The sequence below is a fragment of the Octopus bimaculoides genome, chromosome 1 (assembly GCF_046866305.1).
Source record: "Octopus bimaculoides isolate indiv1 chromosome 1, ASM4686630v1, whole genome shotgun sequence".
NCBI classification, from domain to species: domain Eukaryota; kingdom Metazoa; phylum Mollusca; class Cephalopoda; order Octopoda; family Octopodidae; genus Octopus; species Octopus bimaculoides.
The window spans coordinates 178772520-178792368 of record NC_142928.1 but is presented as its reverse complement, the minus strand read 5'-3'; the positions used below and the strand labels follow the sequence as shown (position 1 = coordinate 178792368).

General features: G+C 32.8%; 1 protein-coding gene across 3 annotated transcripts in view; it reads left to right on the top strand.

Annotated features, from left to right (window-relative positions):
* Positions 1–18862, top strand: part of LOC106871070 (uncharacterized) — a 91095-nt gene extending 72233 nt beyond the window's left edge. For all 3 annotated transcript variants that reach the window (XM_089362859.1, XM_014917341.3, XM_014917342.3), the window contains exons 7-11: positions 2221–2429; positions 5387–5531; positions 8901–8990; positions 9537–9689; positions 10569–18862. In XM_089362859.1, coding sequence (XP_089218985.1) covers positions 2221–2429; positions 5387–5531; positions 8901–8990; positions 9537–9689; positions 10569–12542 — 2571 coding nt within the window. In that variant the 3' untranslated portion in view covers positions 12543–18862. The remainder of the gene's footprint in view (positions 1–2220; positions 2430–5386; positions 5532–8900; positions 8991–9536; positions 9690–10568) is intronic.
* The last annotated feature ends 987 nt before the right edge of the window (positions 18863–19849 follow it).

Sequence of the window (19849 nt, the reverse complement as noted above, 5' to 3'; positions counted from 1 at the left end):
ACCTCTGCTAATTCCAAATGTAGAAGTTTTAATGTGATCATGGTTTTATACTTAATCATTAAGTAGAATTAAAAAGCAATCATATCATTGGATTTGATGATTTGGTATCTGTATTGATGGTCACTAAAGGAAGAGAAATAGTTAAAATGTTGTAGTTCATCGTTAAGAACAATGTTCTGCATTCTGTAAAATATATTGGAGTTAAGACAGATTCAGCAGTTGCTAACCGTATCAAAAGGCACAGGAGTGGCTGTGTGGTAAGTAGCTTGCTTACCAACCACATAGTTCTGGGTTCAGTCCCACTGCATGGCACCTTGGGCAAGTGTCTCCTACTATAGCCTCGGGCCGACCAAAGTCTTGGGAGTGGATTTGGTAGATGGAAACTGAAAGAAGCCCGTCGTATATGTATATATATGTGTGTGTGTGTTTGTCCCCGACATCACTTGACAACCGATGCTGGTATGTTTACATCCCCGTAACTTAGCGGTTCGGCAAAAGAGACCGATAGAATAAGTACTAGGCTTACAAAGAATTAATCCTGGGGTCAATTTGTTCGACTAAAGGTGGTGCTCCAGCATGGCCACAGTCAAATGACAGAAATAAGTAAAAGAGTAAAAGTGTCTACTTTCTACAAGAAAGTCCTTTTGTTTAAATAGACCTGGAAGAAAGATATTGAAAAGTTTTATTATAACAAGAGCTAATGAGGGACACACCAAAGGCAATGGCTAGGAAGTCATTTGGGTCTGTGATTTAGATAATGGTTGGGCAGCAAAAGATTTAGGTAATTTGATGACTGCAAACAATTAAGGGGTGGACTGGAAATTGTTGTTTAGTCTCAGGTCAGCTCTGAGTAAGTAAACTTATGGTTAAAACTGTTACACCTGTAACTAACATACCTCTTCTGAAGTTTCTAAAAAAAAAAACAAAGACCTCTAAAAGCTATGAATTCCTTTATGTCAGAGCTGACTTATCATCATCATCATCATCATCATCGTTTAACGTCTGTTTTCCATGCTAGCATGGGTTGGACGATTTGACAGAGGACTGGCGAACCAGATGGCTACACCAGGCTCCAATCTGATTTGGCAGAGTTTCTACAGCTGGATGCCCTTCCTAATGCCAACCACTCTGAGAGTGTAGTGGGTGCTTTTACATGCTACCGGCACGAAGGCCAGTCAGGCGGTACTGGCAATGGCCACGTTCAAAATGGTGTATTTTACATGCCACCTGCACAGGAGCCAGTCCATCAGCACTGGCGACGATCTAGCTCGAATGTCTTTTCACATGCCAGGTAACGATCACACTGGTGCTATTTACGTGCCACGGGCACGGAAGCCAGACAGCTGCTCTGGCAACGATCACGCTCGGACAGTGCTCTTAGTGCTCGACTGGTACAGATGCCATCACAATTTCGCTTGCCCTAAAGTTTAGTGTTCCTACAAATTTAGTTCGATTTCGATTAATAGTTACAATATCTTCTAAGTAGAAACCATAGTTTAGATCAGTTGTTCTCAACCCTTTTTTGCCTATGGACCCCTTTGATTTCTATTTTACTCTACTGGACCCCCCCTCCCCCATAGTCATTTCATGTTTAAGTAAAATCCTGTTATATTTTTATAATTGAATATTACTAGAAATTGCATAAAAAAAATTTGTTGAAATATTTTATGTATTGTAGAAATGTTACCAATTTCATTGCACATAAAGTCTAACAAAAAAAAAAAAATCTTATATGGACCCCCCAATGGCCATATGAACCCCAGTTGAAAATCCTTGGTTTAGAGCGAACAGATTAATACAATCATAATCTCTAAATTTGTTTATTAGGTTGTTGTGATGCATTATCAATACAAGCACTTGCTGTATTTATGTTATTGGTATCAGTGTGTTGATAACAACATCACAAGAAGTACTTGTACCTCTTATACTTATAGTACCATCTTCCCTCCTCCTCCTCCTCTTCCTACTACTACTACTACTGTTGCTACTGCTGCCGCCATTGCCGCCACCACCACCACTACCACCACCGCTACTACTACTACTACTACTACAACAATTAGTAGTAGTTTGGATACTATCAGTATAAATAACACTGGTGCCTGCAGTTATAACAGTTAGCAATATCTATAACATATGTACCATTTAGTTTTAATCAGAAATCACAAAATATTATTATTGTCTCACTACAATATTTTTTACTTTGCTATCATTTAATTTCAGATTGTCCGCAGATCTGGGGTCGAAGAGAAAGTTCTCTGTCTTGTCAGACACCGACAGGGACATTTTTGTGAAACTGCTTGCCTCATAATATGCGTTGTAGCCTGGGAAGGTATTCCAAACAGCATAGCAAATGAGATGTATTCCTACCTAGTGCCAACATTGACAGAGTTTGGTTTAGAAACTGATCGACGCTGTGGATACAATGAACAGTATGTAATTTTGTAATTAGTTTTCATATCAGTCTGTGTGACCTATTGCCTTAACAACAGTCTGAGTGTAGATTAGTCATGCCATATCATATTATCTGTATGGGAGCCTTTGAACTAACAATGGAGCCTCTAGGTAGTTGCTCAACCTACTAGAAAATTCAACCAAGTATCTCTCAAACTACATCTTACCATCTCAAAAAGAAAGAATACATTATTAAATGTATTCTCTCCTTTCTGAGATTTTAAGCTGTAGTTTAATAATGTAGTCCTAGATACTCTTAAAAGGACAGGATGGCCATAGCTGGAAAGCCTTTGGCCATTCTGTCTGTTGACTTGGCTTGCTCTGGACTAATCTACAACAGAAACTATCAAGAAATAAGCTAATGCTGTAAAAAGGGAAGCCAGTGTAGTAGTGGGGTACTCTATAGAGTCACACAAACTGCTAGAGTAGCATTATTGTGAATCACTTCATATTATCTTAAAATCAGAAGACATTGGATAATTTATTCCTAGATACACTGTCTGATAAAAGTTCTAAATACATGACTGGGACACCTTTGTTTTTAGGTTTGCTTGATCTGGACAGATCAAATCTAAACAACAATTGTTCGAGAATAAAAATAAGAGTTACACTTAGTAATATGTTAACTATATGTGTGTGTATTTTTATAGGGAGAAAGATCAGGTAATATTCCATCTACTGATGTCATGCAATACGTACATACAATTGTATGTAACTATTACAAGTACTCTCAAGTTAACTTACACCTAAAACTCTGACTTGAACTGCAACTAAAACAAAAAGCAGTGATCTTACAGCTGCCTATCAATGAATGCCTATTATGTAAGTGCCTATTATGTAAGTGCCTATTATGTTCACATGCATGGATTTGTGTGAATGTATGTAAATGTTGATATTTCATGTACTGCCACCAATTGAGTGGTGAAGTAATGGTGATATTATTGACATTCTTTGTTGACATTATATCTGGTTGCTTTGCTCTTTTGAAGATTTCTGGAATATAAAACTCCCTTATATGAAAATTAGTATGGGTTGGTGACAGGAAGAGCATCCAGCCATAAATTCTTAGCTCAGATAACTTGCCATCCAAAATTATGCTAGCATGGGGAAAAAAACAGATGATGAGTGTATATATATTAATGTTTGTTTTAATGTCAAGCTACATGTAAAAGAAATTTAACATTAAACTGAGGAATTACTCAATACTTTTTAGTTGAGTAAATATCTATTAACTTTTACAAAGAAAGGGTTGACAATATCTTTGCTGTTTTGGTGTTCTTGCCTTTATCAAACTTTGTCTGATTTTATATATATATATAATATATATACATGTACATGTGCACATGCACACACATATTTAGTTATATATATATATATATGTGCACACACATAATAAGAGCTCACAATTCTCATGTTAAATGAAGTAACCCACATATACTATCTCTCCCTGCAGACATAACCATTAAAAAAAAACAAACAGTATCTTTAGCTGAACTGATAATACATTGATGTATTAGAAATCAAAGAGGTAGGGGTCCAAAAATGAAAAATATGGTTGTGAACCACTGTTGTAAATGACTGCTTCACTTGGTAGAAACAGCAGCCAATTTTCTAAAACCATAAACTACTATCTTAACCCATTACCTACCAGTGATCTCATATGAGATCACTTAAAAATAACAAATTTCGTAATTATCTGTCAATATTTACACATATCTAACCTTTTTGCTATATCTACTAGGTATATTTCTCTGATATTCAAATGAGGTTTGCTAATTTTTCACCCAATATCTCGCTTATTTCTATTTGAAATGTTATTTTGATCATTCCAGCGTGCTTCTAAATCTGTTTTATGCTAGAAATCAAAGTTTCATAAAAAAAATTCCAGTTAATAGAATTATGGGAGGTAATGGGTTAAGTAAGGAAGTGACACATTGGTGAATCTTATCCTACATACTCTTATTGGTTGGACGATCATAGTTGGAATGCCTTTGAATTTGTTTGTTCAGTCAGAGTTGGAAACGACAATGAAAATAGATCCTATCAGATATGGAACATCAGTTCAGTTAATTCAGCTGAATTTCTATATAACTACTATTTAAGAACTATTCACATTTCCTAAAATGATAAAAAAAAATCCTGTTTTGGCTGATGTATTTATTTTGCAACTAGTAAAAAATAGTAACATTAGTTAAGAGTTTCCACTGGTTCACTTTATTTCTCATGGTGAGAGCAACAAAGGAATGTCACCAGTTTTTCCGTTTCTCACTCAGGTTTATATCCTTTTCTGATCAAAATTGATGAAAGATATACACATATACACATGTGTGCATATACAACTGTGTGTGATATCATGGCCATTTGGTCAACAGTAAACATGTAGTTTGATTCCAGTGGGTAATTATCGTTCACTTTTTTGTGTGAGAGGTTTTTGCTCCATAGATCATGAGCTATTATTAATACATATGAGAAACTTTGTAAATAAAAGATGTGATTGTGTGTATGTACACATGCATTGCTTATATGCAATAATGGCTCATAATGTATGGGATAAAACCCCTTACACAGAAAAAAGTAAACAAAATCACCTACAGGAATTGAACCATGTGTCAACTAAAGACTATTTGGCTATGATATTACACATGCATATATTGTAGTTGTATTAGTCTGGCAAGTAACTTGATCTGAGATCAAGTGTTAAAACTGGAGCAGCCTCACACTTTCTATTTACCAAGTTCCACTCACAACGTATTGGTCATCCTAAGACAATAGCAAAAGACATTTGCTTAAAGTGTTGCATAATCAGATTGAACTCTCGACCATGTGGTTGTGAAGCTGACCGCTTAACCTTACAACTACTAATACAGTTTTATCTATATATGAAAGCATATTTATTTAGTCCTATTTACTTATTGCTTTTTTTCTTTTACTTCAGAAAAACCTGTGCTTGTCAAGGTATGGATATACAAAAAAGAGGTGCTTCTTTTTCTTTCGGGTGCTCTTGGAGTATGTATTTCAATGGATGTAAATTTGCTCGAAGTAAGGATGCTAAAAAGTTTAGACTGAAAGATACAGTATTGGTAAGTTCATTTGGATCAATTATGAACTGCATTTTTTTAGATACAAGGTTTGCAGATACTGTAAGATATTTAATAGTTTAAATTTATGTAAAATACACATACTAGGTTGTATATATTCTGTGATTGTACTTAATATGTTATTTGAATTTGGGTAACTGAAAAATATAGATATCCCATGTATTATACAAGTATCCCATATATTATGGAAGTATTGTTATAGTGTGTAATTCTGTAACTCGGAACATATTTAATATGATTTTCATGTTCATTTACTTCCATTTAATATGGAAGTGAATTCCACATTACAACAAGATTTTTCAGGAACACAATGTTTTCATAATGTTGGGCTGCTTCTAATATATGCAGTAAAGTTAAAAGCTTATCTGTGGAAGAAAGGTCATGAGATGCTACTCTTAATGTACTGTTTCCGAAGAAAACTAACCTGGGAGATTTTGGGGAAGCGAATTTTATTCACTACAATTGTTACAAAAGTAACAGTTAATCTGAAAAAGTATTACTTTGGCCAATTATATATGAGAATTATGACTGCCTGATTGATAGGAGACTAGGCTCTAACCAAAGGGTCAGTATTTTATATCCTTTTACAAGCACTGTACTGTGAATGTGTTCTAGGTTGGTCGACCTAGTTCTAAATACATAATCACAATGAGTTTACTATCATAGCCTACTATGATCTGGAATATAAAAGAAAATGATAAAATGTATGAATCACAATGTGTAAAAAACTGAAAATGTAATAAGCTTTCACTACAAGAAAAATAAAACTGGATATTTGTATTGTTGTGGACATTAGCATACTTTTCAAATAACTGAAAAAAATATCTCACAAACATTAGAACCATACAGACTATACCTTCACATTTGTAGCCATAATCATAGGATCACTTGATTGCATATTAACTGTCACAAGACCAAACTTTAAAGTTGGATTTCAGAAAGCTAGAGTTGACTGGTTTATTTCGCAAACTGCACACCTGATTCTGACAATGTCAATAAATATATAAAATAGACTCATATTTTTATTTTATATATGTATAAAATAAACTTCAGTTGATCATTCATCCTGTTGCAAGGGTCTTACAAGTCAACTAATGTAACATTGAGAATCATATGAATCTACACGTATTGTTGTCTAACTGACAAGGAACAGTGACTAGTTTTTATCTTGGTTACAAAAAGTGTATACATGCAGAAAAAAGTAAACAAAGACATCAATGTGCTTATGTGTGCGCACACAGATGCCAAATGGTTGTAAAGTTAAGTTAGTAGATCAAAGGTTATAAAACTTTTTTGAAGGGCTGGATTGGAAATGTTTTTATGTCTTGCAAACCAAAGCAAATATACAAAAATGAAACTATGATTTTTCATTTTTAAATGCCACCTGTTGTAAATGAAGGAATTGCTACACATTCAAGCATGCAATAAAAAGTTAAAGCATGTTTAGCTAGGTCGATTAGGAGTGATTGTGGCTTCAAAGTAACTGTAGTATTAGTCAGTTTACTTGCTTTTCTCAATGGAAAAGTAGACATTTTTGTCTCTCCTTCTTTATTTAGAATATATTATTCATGTGAAATATATGAGATGGTATCAAAATGTTCACAGATTAGTTATGGTTGATGAAAAATAACTTATTTACTCAAGTTTTAACATCATCTCCTTTGAAATAGTCACCTTGTGCAGCAATACAATGGCCCAAGCATTCCTGTCATTTTTGGAATCCAGCCTGGAAGTTGTTTTCCGTAAGCAAGTTGAGGACCTTCTGTGATTCGCTCTAGATCTTGACAATGGTGTTAAAGTGGTGATGTTTGAGCTGCATTTTCATCTTGAGAAAGAGATGGCAGTTTGCAGGTGCTAAATCTGGTGAATAGGGTGGGTGTGGAAGTGATGCCATGTTGTCTTTGGCGAGAAACTCATGAGTAAGGAGAGCTCAGTCACAGGATGCATTGTTGTCATGAAGAATCCAATTCTTTGCACTCCACCAGATGCAGTTACTTTTGCCAAATGTCCTCCCACAGACACTTCAAAATGGTGCAGTAGAACTCTTGGTTGATGGTCTGGCTCTGGGGGAATGAATTCTTGATGCACAATACCATATTTCCGAGGGTGACACTCATGGCAGGTCTTCCAGATCACTCATCATCTTCCAAGGACATTCTTCTACTTTTGAAGCACCTGTGCCACTCAAAACATCGCATACGACCCACTGCCTCATCACTGTAAGCTTGCTAAAGCATGCTCAATGTCTCTGTGGCAGACTTTCCAAGTTTAACACAAAATTTCACGTTGGTTCTTTGTTTCTGTCCATGATAAAATCGCAGACTACAGCATACATGTGATCACAAAAACACAAATTTCACTACTTGTGAAGTAAGCACAACAATGTCACTCAACACACTGCCTCATGAAGGTGATTGCTAGCTCTCACTGCTCATGCAACTGTGTGCTGCCATCTGTTGGTACACTACAGAACTAGTCTGGGAACCTTTTGATACCACCTGCAGTATGGAAGACACTGTTAGTCTCTGTTGTTCTGTCCATTTAAGAAAGTGAAAACATTTAATGCTTAAATATTGCACCTGGAGAAATAGACATTACTCAATGTTGTTTTCACAAATGAGTTCTGTTCATCAGTACCAAAACACCAACACTACTTACCTTGAAGTTAGAAATTGTCATTTGTCTTAACCATTTTATCGTTGTATTTCTGTTGAAATATACTGGCTTTATTTCAATTAATTTGAATTTGATGAAGGATTTAGTAAAGTTTCTTTGTCATTATGTTGGAACCTAAATTACTTTGAAATGTTGATGGAATGTTTTAATTTAGATCACTTTAAAACAGATAGTTTGTATCATAGGACCAAAGATGGTCTCAGACAGATTAGTATCAAAATGTTAATAAAGGAAATGCAATTACAAAATGGCAGAATACTAAATCTACAGTAATTTTTTTTTGTGCCCTTATGTTTTGAGTTCAAATCCTGACAGAGTCACTTGTAACTTTTGTCATTGTGATGCTGATAAAACGTATACCCATTAGATATTGTGGATTCATTCAGTTTACTGTTTTTCTACCAGACAACCATGGACTTGTGCTGATGTAAAAAATTGTTTGTTATGAAGACATTTGGCACAGATAGTAAAGAGCCAGTTAGATGCTTTATTATATCTGTTGTTTCATCATTGTTAGATCAAATCTTCCCCAGATCAACTTTACTTTACATGTTTCTTGGTCAATCAATTAAGTACCAATAAGATACAATAATGTACCAGATTCAAACAATTGACTATAATCCCTCTCTATTTACAAACATAAACTTGTGGTATATTGTTGCCTATTCATTTCAGGATGAAGTTGCAGAAAATAAATTCCAGAGTTTAGCAACAAGACTTGCTCCATTATATAAATCAGTGGCACCTGAATCCTACAACAACCAGGTAAAGAATCATCTACAATTTTTTATAATCATTCAGCTCTAATTAAAGTTTATTATAAATCTTTGCTTTGTACTAATATGTACAGTTATGCTCACTGACTAAGAAATATCACCTCCACTCTAGGATGGAATAATTAATTAAATCAAATTGAGAATTTGCAAACATTTTAATCACAATGTGATTGGACATGATATGTGCAATAACAATGTGGCCATTTTGATTGTCATTGTTATCTCACCATGACGCAATAGCTTTGAATGATTCCTTTTGAAGATATATTCAAAAGCAGTATGTTATAAGAAGTAAAAAAATATCAAATTTTGCAATAGCTATTGATATGAGCTGAATTACTCAATTTGATTGATTTTCTATACTTATATGTGTAAAGGTTTTTGAGATTAATTGGTACATATTTTAGGAAAATGAGTTATGAATAAATTTATTTTTATAAATTACTCTTAAAAATGTTTTCAAAGGATATAAACAATATGTAGGGTTTAATTATTTAATGACAAAACAACTTCCTTTATCTTTTCATTAAAACAGGTATTTTTTGAAGACAGTGGTTATGAATGTCGCCTTGGTTATCGGGATGAAAATTCAAAACCTTCACGGCCATTTTCTGGTGTGACTGCCTGTGTGGACTTTTGTGCCCATTCACATAAAGATTTACACAATATGAACAATGGATGCACTGTGGTAAATATCATCACCATCTTCAAATTATTTTAATATTTACATGCATTAGTGGCCAAGTGGATAACAGCATTATTTATCCATAGTTTAGAAATAAAGATTCCTTGTTTGAATTCCGACAGGTATTACATCTGATGATGATCAGAGTTTGAACTAAGAGAAACATTATATTGTAAGTGTTAAAAAAAAAAAATTATAACTAAAGATGAAGCTTACTGTCTAAAAATGGTAATCATATTAAAAGTTTGAAGTTTTCATGTAAAAGATATGTAAAATATATAGGAAAATATATTTTATTAAATTAGAATAACTATTTTGTATAATAGATAGGTCACTAGCCACTACACATTCTTTATTTTCTCTCCTTGTTTCTTTCTGTGTTCCTTTCTGTGGAAGAGCGTAGACTCGAAACATTAAACTAATACATCTGTTTGTTGTCTACAGCACCTGTCCTCATCTTTTGTTTTTTTTGTGAATTCTCCCTCTATTTTGTATAATATTCAATTTTGATATGCAACAGTTTTTAATTACACCCAATAATTGAGTATCAATGCCAAAATGGAAGATTTCTCTTAAAGTGGAGCCAATTGGGGCTAAAATAGGTAATAAGCAAAGACATTTAAATAACATACCTAGAAATATTCCTTTTAAAAGAAATATATTTCATTTTGATTTAAAATAAAATATCTGTTTTGAAATCTTATTTAGTTTTTCATCTATAGTTAAAAATATAATGAAAAACATAAGAGGCAAATTGAGTCTTTTGTAATATATCTATTTCAAAATTGAGAATAAATTAGTTTCTATAAAATATATATTGTTACTCCTTTCTTTCTTTATATATATCATCAGTAATAATTTTTCTTCAATTATATTTAATAGGTTGTAACTTTGACAAAACATGGACCTCTAGAAAAACCAGCTGAAGAACAACTACATGTTTTGCCCCTTTATATTTTGGATCTCAAAGATAAAAACTTTGAAGATAAATTGAAGAAAGGATGCGTTGAGATTCTCTCAAACTATCCCAAGTATGCACATGTTCGCGCTTCTCCAGTAACACCTAAACGTAAAGGGAAGAATAAGAAAGATAGTCCTTCTAACAAAAGAGTCAATTCTCGTATGAGTTCACCTAGAAAAGCAACTTTTTTGAATTCAAAGAATGCAAATCTTATGTCTCAAGCTGCTACCAATGCTAAATCTAACCTTTGTTCTAATCTTCCTCAGAATGCCATGGCAAATATCTCTGGATATAAGAACATCGTTAATAAAATTAACTTATTACAGAACAGCACAGTAAATAATATATCGTCATCATCATCACCATCACCATCATCTGCAGCATCGGCATTATCATCAACAGCACCACCTCAAGCATCATTGTCATCACCATCATCCTCATCATCATTAAATACATCATTATCTTCTTCATCATCAACACCACTAGCACAATCATCATCATTTAAAGTTGGGTCAGTAGAAGAGAGTAACAAAAATTCAAATGATCAGTCAGTGAATAATGCTGCTCCTTTAAAACCCCCAACAAATGCACAGTCAAATAATGAAAACACGTACAATCAGTTTTGTAAATATTTATATTCTCATGGTACATTCCCTCCAGCAAATTTTCTGAAGGATGGTGATTCTGAAGCTATAAAAATGCTGACTAGCCAATCAGCAGCTATTGGCAAAGATGGTCTGTTAGATCCTTCATTGCATCAGCAGTTTAGAAACATTGATCTCCCTAAAACCTATGAGGGTCTAAAGAAAATGTCAACTGATGTCTTATTGCCAACAGGATCAGTATGTAATGTCCCTTTTGTTAACTCTAATGTTAAAGACAGTAAGCGTCCCTTCTCTGCATCTAGTTTAACATCAGATGACTTTGAGTCTCCTCTACACTTGTTATCTGAAGCAGTTATGATTCGGAGCCAGACTGCTGTAGAAAAATCCCGAACAGTTTCACCCCAGTCACAAGCTGGTGTGAATATATCAACTCCAAGAAAGCCAGCTCCAAATACAGAATTATCAGCTGCTGTTATGGGTGCTGCCAATCAGAATGCTGTAAATTTTTCTAACCATCTATCTAGAAATTCATGTTCAAATGCTAATATACCATTAGATTTATCAAAAGACCAACATTCCAGACTATCATCTCTTAGTTCTAATTTTGATAGGAAAGATATTTTTGATAAAGTCAATAGTAATTTATGCCAAACTAGTGTTTCATCTTATTCTCCTTCAAATTCTAAAAACCTCACTTCAACGCCATCATTAAGTACGCCATTTTTACCAGCTGATGGATCAATGGCAGACTCTCTTGGCCATTTGAATGCCAACAGTACCGAACTAATCAGCTCTGAGCTTGAGTTCAATGAACAAAACTTCAGAGATCCAGATATTGGAGGTGTTGCTATTGCATTAACACATGGTTCTGTGCTATTTGAAGTTGCTAAACGAGAGTTGCATGCAACAACTGCTCTTCTGAATCCTAACAGATTTTCACCAACACGAATTAGCCTAGTATTTTATCAACACAAAAGTATGAATTTACGTTACCATGGCTGGTATGAGAACGAACGTAAGCTTGAATTACAGCGTCAGAAACGACTACAAAAGATGAAAGAAGAGACAAATAAAAACATTCCCCTTCCAAGTGAGGAGTTGAAACCTGGAAGTAAGAAAAGGCGTAAAAAGGAAGAGACAACAGTGGCAGAGAGCCCTGCTCAGTACAAGTATATGTGGGAGACAGCGATTAAACATACTGTAACTCGAACAACAGACACCGTGATCACTCAATCTATAGATCCTCAACCTACTGTTACGGGTCCTTATCAAAAATGGATCTGTCAATGATTTTTCTAATTTTGTTGTTTTTATTAACTAATGAAATGCATTATAGACAAATAATTTACATCTCATTAACCTTTAAGTAATTTCTTCATTCTTTTATATGAAGAAATTATTTTCTCATTCTTTTTTACTGGAATTCTATCACTTCACTTCAATTCGCCCAACACAAGTAATATTCTATTCATTGCTGTTTTCATTTAACTTTCTTTTTTATTAGTATTACTTTTTTTCACCTTTTGTTGCTTGGATTTATGGTTTAATTTAATTTTTAGATTTAATTTGTCAGTGAATGGAATTGATATTATTCATTTAACTTGGAAGACTCTTTCATCAGTTTTGATCATTATTTTTAAAATCTTCATTTTTTTATTTATGAAATATTTATAACAAAGTTTTGAAATTGATTTTTACAAAAATTATTGAAAGATGTGTAAATTGTCTTTCGTTGAAAATTGCAATTTTTCTCATTTCTGAGAAGATCTTTGATGCTTCAGTTTTCATTGTAGTGAATCATACACTTCAGCAGCCGAAGTGTCATTAGTTAATTAGTGATTGCATAGCATGTCTTTCATCCATAGATTTCATTAGTATTACTGGGTCCTAGTATATCATTAATTACTGTAAGTCACTAGTGTTTCATTGGTCTGTACTGGTTCCCTGTATGCTTTTAGACATAGCACAACATTACTTTGCCATAAATTACTAGTTTATATTGAATTTTTATTGCATTACACTTTAACATACAAAATTTTTATTGCATTACACATTAATATACAAAATTTAGCATTTAATAAGAATTATCTAAAAGAAATTTTTAATCTTGAGAGTTTTATTATTTTAAAATTGATGTTTGATTTTAATAATTTCTAACATCAGCCAAGAGTTAACTTTGCTTAAAGTTTTAAGGCTACACCTATATCATGAAAAAAGTGAAAAAAAAATTTATGAATATGCTTTTCTTTGATTTGGTAGAAGAAAGTAAAAGCATTTTTTACAAAAATATACAACTCATATTGACAAATTTCAAATTCTTTTTGCTGTTGTTTCCTCTTATATTTTTACACTTTGTGGAGACATACATAAATTAAATCAAACCAACACCAATGAACAATACTAAACTCCTATTTAATATTGTAAAGAAGTTATAATTTAGATTTCAATTATTTTTATTGTCATATGTATTTATATGAGTATATGTGTGTTTGTGTGTGCTGTAGAAGAGTGTACAATGCAACATTATCATATTTTCATTTACATTTGTAACTTCAGGGAAAATGTAGTTATCTGCTGTTTCCTGTTGGCATTTTCTTCTTCTTCAAATTGTAAGGAATATAAATAGCAACAACAACAACAATTTCTTTTGCTTGCTATATGGGCCCAGGATGCTGGAGACAGAACAAAAGCAGAATACCAAATATAATTTAAGCAGTTGGGTATTTACATTGAGTAAAAGGGTGAGAGCAACAAAATAATATTTTAAAACTACTACTAATAGTAATAATAACTAGATAACCGTAATTTGCAATAGCATTGTGGGACATCAAAATAACAAGAAGGAATTCCAAAATAGTTGTGGGTAGCCACATAGAGTTATTAAGGACATCTTACATATAACCTGGATTACCTTGACACACAAAAGGCAAGTGCCTTCTCCTAGTTCTTGCTACTGGCTGATATCCACATAATTAGTGTAGGCCCTTTTATTCATGTCAGTTTCACCACTTACACCAATTTTTATAAAATTTATTGGAGGGTAGCACCTCTCTCTCTCTCTACTCTCACCTTCCTCTTCAAATGGTATGTGGAAAAAACTGATGAGGGCTTCGCCTGAGAGGAAAAGCTTTCCTTGAAGCTTTCAACTACATCTACCACACAATTTCCTTAGCCATAACCACCAGGCAGAAGAAGACTACTCACTCTTCCTTATCAAAGGAAGACATGGATTGATTTCATGATAGACTGAGTTGATAGCCGGATCTGTCCTGCATGCAATAACAACTGTTTGACATAAACCCATGAATAAGCAATGTTCGGGCACTGAATGGGTGTGTGCCAGGCAATTTCATCATTGTGAATGTGTCTTGGGCTCCAATGTGACCATTCCTGTATTATCATTAACAAGCAAAGCCACTCTTTGGAAATTGTTCATAAACCCCCAACCTGAAAGTTCTCCAAAAGGAAGAGACTGCTAAGACTTCCTTTGTTGACACTTAGAACCACTCCCAGGTCATTGTCACTCATACCACTCTCCTTCTATAGAATTTGGGAGTTGGTTTTCCATTGACCAGATTGTCCAGCTGGTAGACTGCAGTGAGCACCTGGCAACCATTCAGTTGCCAAATACTCTATTCTGGTCTGTGTTTGACCCAGGACTGCAAGACAGTCAAAGAGACAAGTGCAGAAAGATGCTACATGGATGGTGGCCACACTTGTTCACTCTTATCATTGTCCAGGAATCTCTGCAGATGAGTCAGCCTCAGCACATGGTTGCATATTAGTGACCACAGTATCTTTAATCTCCTTTGGATCAGGTGTTAACAACAAACAAACTTCCTGACCAGTAGACCCTGTCCCTTCCATAAGAAGCCATAGAGCATATGCTCCAATTGGTCGGATATTTTCTGGGACATGTTATGAAGGTCAGGCAGTATTAGTCTTGGCATGAATCCTCTAATTTAAAGAATCTTGGACTAGAAGTGGAAAATTTACAATGTTCATGTTTATCCCAAGCACATTATTATGGTTCCAGACACAATCATAAAGGGACTACAGATTCAATTTTCTGAAAACTACCTATGATAATTTCTTTTGACTACACTACTGGGTTATTTTTCAAGGAACAGAGTAATAGTGATCAAATCAAAACCAGTATATTGCAGTACATATGTTATTAGCACTCTCCTCCCAATAATTACAGCATCAATGATTAATAATCTACTTTGGAAATCTGCAATCTTAATCATTGGATATCAGACTTGAAAGTAGCGTTCCATTTGCTATTTCACCAATGTCTATGAATAATGTTACACCATGCTATATCCTTTAATTACTTTATTTAAGAGTGGAAAGACATTTTTAATAGTTTGTTTCATTTACAAAATTTTGGATACATTCTGCTGCTGACTTCAAACTCATTAACAGGTGCTGAAACTTTACATATTTAAGCATTGATTTATATTATTTTTTACATGTTTAACATCCATGCATTCTTCCATATTTGTTCTTTATTCACATTTTCATTTCATAGATACAGATTTATAGTAACATTTTTGATACTTTTAATATAGAAAATCAATTTGCAAATGGGAAAAAAAATATAGTACTATATACATGTGAATACATACACTCATACAAACATATATATTCATTTTATAGTATCGTACTACAGAAAATTTAAATTTATACATTTAAGTTTATTCATGCTTATTTTATTTTTGGAGAGTATAATCTTTTTTTTTTTTTTTACTGAAAAAGATTGCAAACTTTTTCTCCATTTATCTCATTGTTTATTTTACACTTGGAATAGTTTAAAAAAAAAAATAGAAACGAAATGAACTTAGCACAGGAAAGTTAGAACAATGGAGGAATTTCAACCATGTTTCATGGTCTGCTACCACAACAGCTCCTTTATAGGATCCAGTTAGCTCAAGACATCATCAGGAGGAACCACGTCCGGTTTCGGCCCCCACTCCTCTACCGTTTTGATGTGGTGGGGCCCCGCCTTTCGGAGGTGTCTTCAGCTCTGGTGTTGGGTGCATGTCTTCTTTCTTCTATTCCCTGGCCTCTTCGATGCAGCATCAATGAGTGCCAGCGTCCGACTGACTGTCTTGTCAAATTCCCCTTTTTATACCTGCTGCTAGGCTCCAGCAGGCTGCCCCAGCAAGTTGTCACATGACACTGTCTAAACTTCTCACTAAAAATTGTCATCCGTCCATTTGGATTGCATTCTGGTCTATTTCTGAAAATTTGATTCAGGAAAAGAGTAGGATTGTTCTAGCAACGACCAGAATTGTTTCTAGAGTTTACTTTCCATGGATTCTCTCTATTATTTTATGTCTTCCAATTCATCATTATTGTTAGCAGGTAACCCAACAACTTATATAACTTGACTTATTCAGGTCTGGATAATGGTTTCCCTGTTACATATATGATATATTTGATGAAGATTATTTTTTTCATTTGTTTTGTGATTTTGTTCTATAGTTCAATTTGTTTAAAGTTTAGAATGATGAAACAAACTGAATTTAGCTTTTGCTTTTAAAACGGGTTCTCAGAATTTGTTTTAAAAGAATGAGTGAAATATCTGAAAAAAGAGATACTTCCAACTAAGCAAAACAAAACAAAAATACCTTCTTAAATAAAAAAAATTGTTTTGGATATTTTCATAAAAGTAGCAAAATAACTCCAAAGGAACTGGTTTCGATAATTATGATTTTAATTTTTTCTTTCAATTCTGTCAGTAATGCCTTAAGGTCCATTTAGTTTAAAGTGTGAGTGGGGTGTCAAGATAGTAATATATTAATACATTACCTTAGTGTTTTGTGGTGATTATTTCTACTAGAATTATACATTTTTGATGTCTTGTTATTGAATTTGGTTTGCAATTAATTTAAAACATATTTTCCCCTTTTTTTTTTGTTTATTTTATTTCACAATTAGAAAGAATTTTGAAAGCTCCCAAACTTTATCTACTTTACTGTTTTGCTAATTTTTACCATTTTCTCTTCAATATGTTGCTGTTTGTAGATCGTCATTCAACATTTCCTTTCGTTTGTGATCCAGAATTCTTTGAATATAATTTACAAGGGATTTTGATACTTTTACTACATCAGTAGGTAGCTTTAAGCACAAATGATTTCTTTAGTTTTTTAATAACCTCCCATTAAACCTAAATGATACGTCTCTTCTATTTTCTAATGAGCATTTAAAAAGAAAAAAAATTATCATGAATTATTTCTTTTCAGTACATATTAATTTCATTCAATAACTTAAATTGCTAAATTGAAATTTTATCTCATAACATTTTATTTTACTCAGTTTGAATTTAGTAACAAATATAGCTTCCTCCCTTGCACATTGATTTATCATAAAGGATTTTTGTAAAATTTTTACCCATGTCACTGCCAGTCACTAGGTGATAGTCATCAAAATATTAACATCGTTTTATCAAAAGGAATATATTCATTTGTTCCCTCTTCACACTTACACATGTCTTTCAGGTGTGACCCATGTCATTTCCATTTTTAGTTTCTCCTAAATGTTTTCTTATTCTTTCACACATGCACACACACTTAGATTTTTACAAGATTGAAAGTGATATCCTTAGAAAGAAAATTACAAAATCTTAGCACTAGTTTCTTGTACTGTCAAAATTTTCAAGAAGTTTCATTTGCAATTTACAATATCTTAAGCTTAGCTAAACTAAAAGTTGCAATTAGATCTCTTTTACATAATAATTACAGCTAATTGTTCTCTTAATTTGGTAATCAAACTTTTGTTTTCTTACAGGAAAAAGTTTACTTTTAACTTAATGCAATTTAAAAATTTTTCTATACTTCATTTTGTATGGGTGTTTTAATTTTATTTCCCATTATGCAGTTAGTTTTATATGAAGCATTTATTGTTTTTGTACGCTTTTATATTTATATCATCATCAAAACCCAAATGCTCAATTTAATTTTGGCTTTTACAAATTCTGCTTATGTTGTTAAAACTTAACATTCAGTAATCATGTTGATTTCATAAGAAACTAATTTATATTATGAAAAACACAATTCTTCCTTTTTATTATCATCAAATTGAATGTATGATGTTTTTACAAAGTTTGATTATTTTCTTACTCTAAAGAGTGGGAACTTACATCTAATTTGCTTGGATCATTTAAAGAATATATATGTGACCTTTAAGTTCATCAATTAAATCTCTTTAAAAATTAATCCAAAATTAAATATAGAACTTGTATATTCAAACTATGTGTACTTGTAAAGACAAGCATAAAGGACATATGTGTGAAAGAAGAAAAGTAAAATCTTAATTGAAACATATACTCCATAATAATTGTATCAAATGAATCACTTTGTCTCCACATTCTGAAACAGGAGTTTTTAATCCTATGCATTTTGACATCAAAACAGATTTTATTGAATTGTTGAATTTATAGGTTATAAAATAGGGCTGAATATAAATATATTCCTTAAATGACCTGAGTAAATTGTGTGAAGATTACCATTATTGGAGTGAGAAAATAGGAGAATGAAGTCAGTGATTGTACAGTGGTGAACAACTCCACCTAAGGAAAAGCAAACACTTTATAACAAAGAAAATTATAAAAATATGTTATTGTAATCAAAGTTTTTATTTGTAAAATTTTATCAACACCTCCAATCCTTGATTCTATTTCTAATTTGTATTTACCTTTTTATTTTATATATGCAATTAATTAAAAAAAAAAAATTTCTTTATGACTGAATGGCAATAACTGGATAATTAGTATAAAATCATATTTCTGATATAATTTAAGGATAAAGAACTATAGTTTTTATAATATTCCTTCAATTTAAAAATTACTATTTGATTTAAATAAAATTGGTTTCCTAGTCATAGGTACTGAGATTATAAATTTAAATATAATGAAGTAATTCATCATTCGTAAATTTTTTAACATAATCAAACTGTTTGATAATTTCAAAACTTCAATTTTAGGAAAGGCTAAAATATTAAAATCCATCTAATTTTCGTTTCATATGAAGTAATCCCCCTTCGATTACCAAAATTATTTTTTTTAAAAATCCTTTTACCATAAATTATAAGTGTAAACACAATAAAAAAAAAATCTGTTGAAATAATCTCAATAGGTATGCCAACATCATCATCATCATTTTACATCACTTTTTGCATGCTTAATAGATTGTATGGGTCTTCTCCAACATAGTATCTCTCCACTTTCGTCATCCCATTTATGAGGTTCAGTCTCCTAAGATTGACCTTCACTACTACTTCATGTGTCTTCCTTGGTCTTCCTTTTCCACAGGTTAATTTCATTTGACACTTCTTTACACAAGTGTATCGTGTCCTCCCCAAGTCAGTTTTCTGTCTGGTACACTGAATCTAATTCTTCTCGTACCGTGTTTTTTTTTCGTTTCTTTTTTTTTTGTTCTAAGCTTATTTGTGCTTCACCTTTCATATACACTAACATTACACATTTGATGGAGTGTATTCACCTCATTTTTCCCCCTTTTTGGCAGCCATCATTCATTTTTTACACTCTCTGCTCATATTTTATTATAATCATCATAAATGCAAGTCTACTT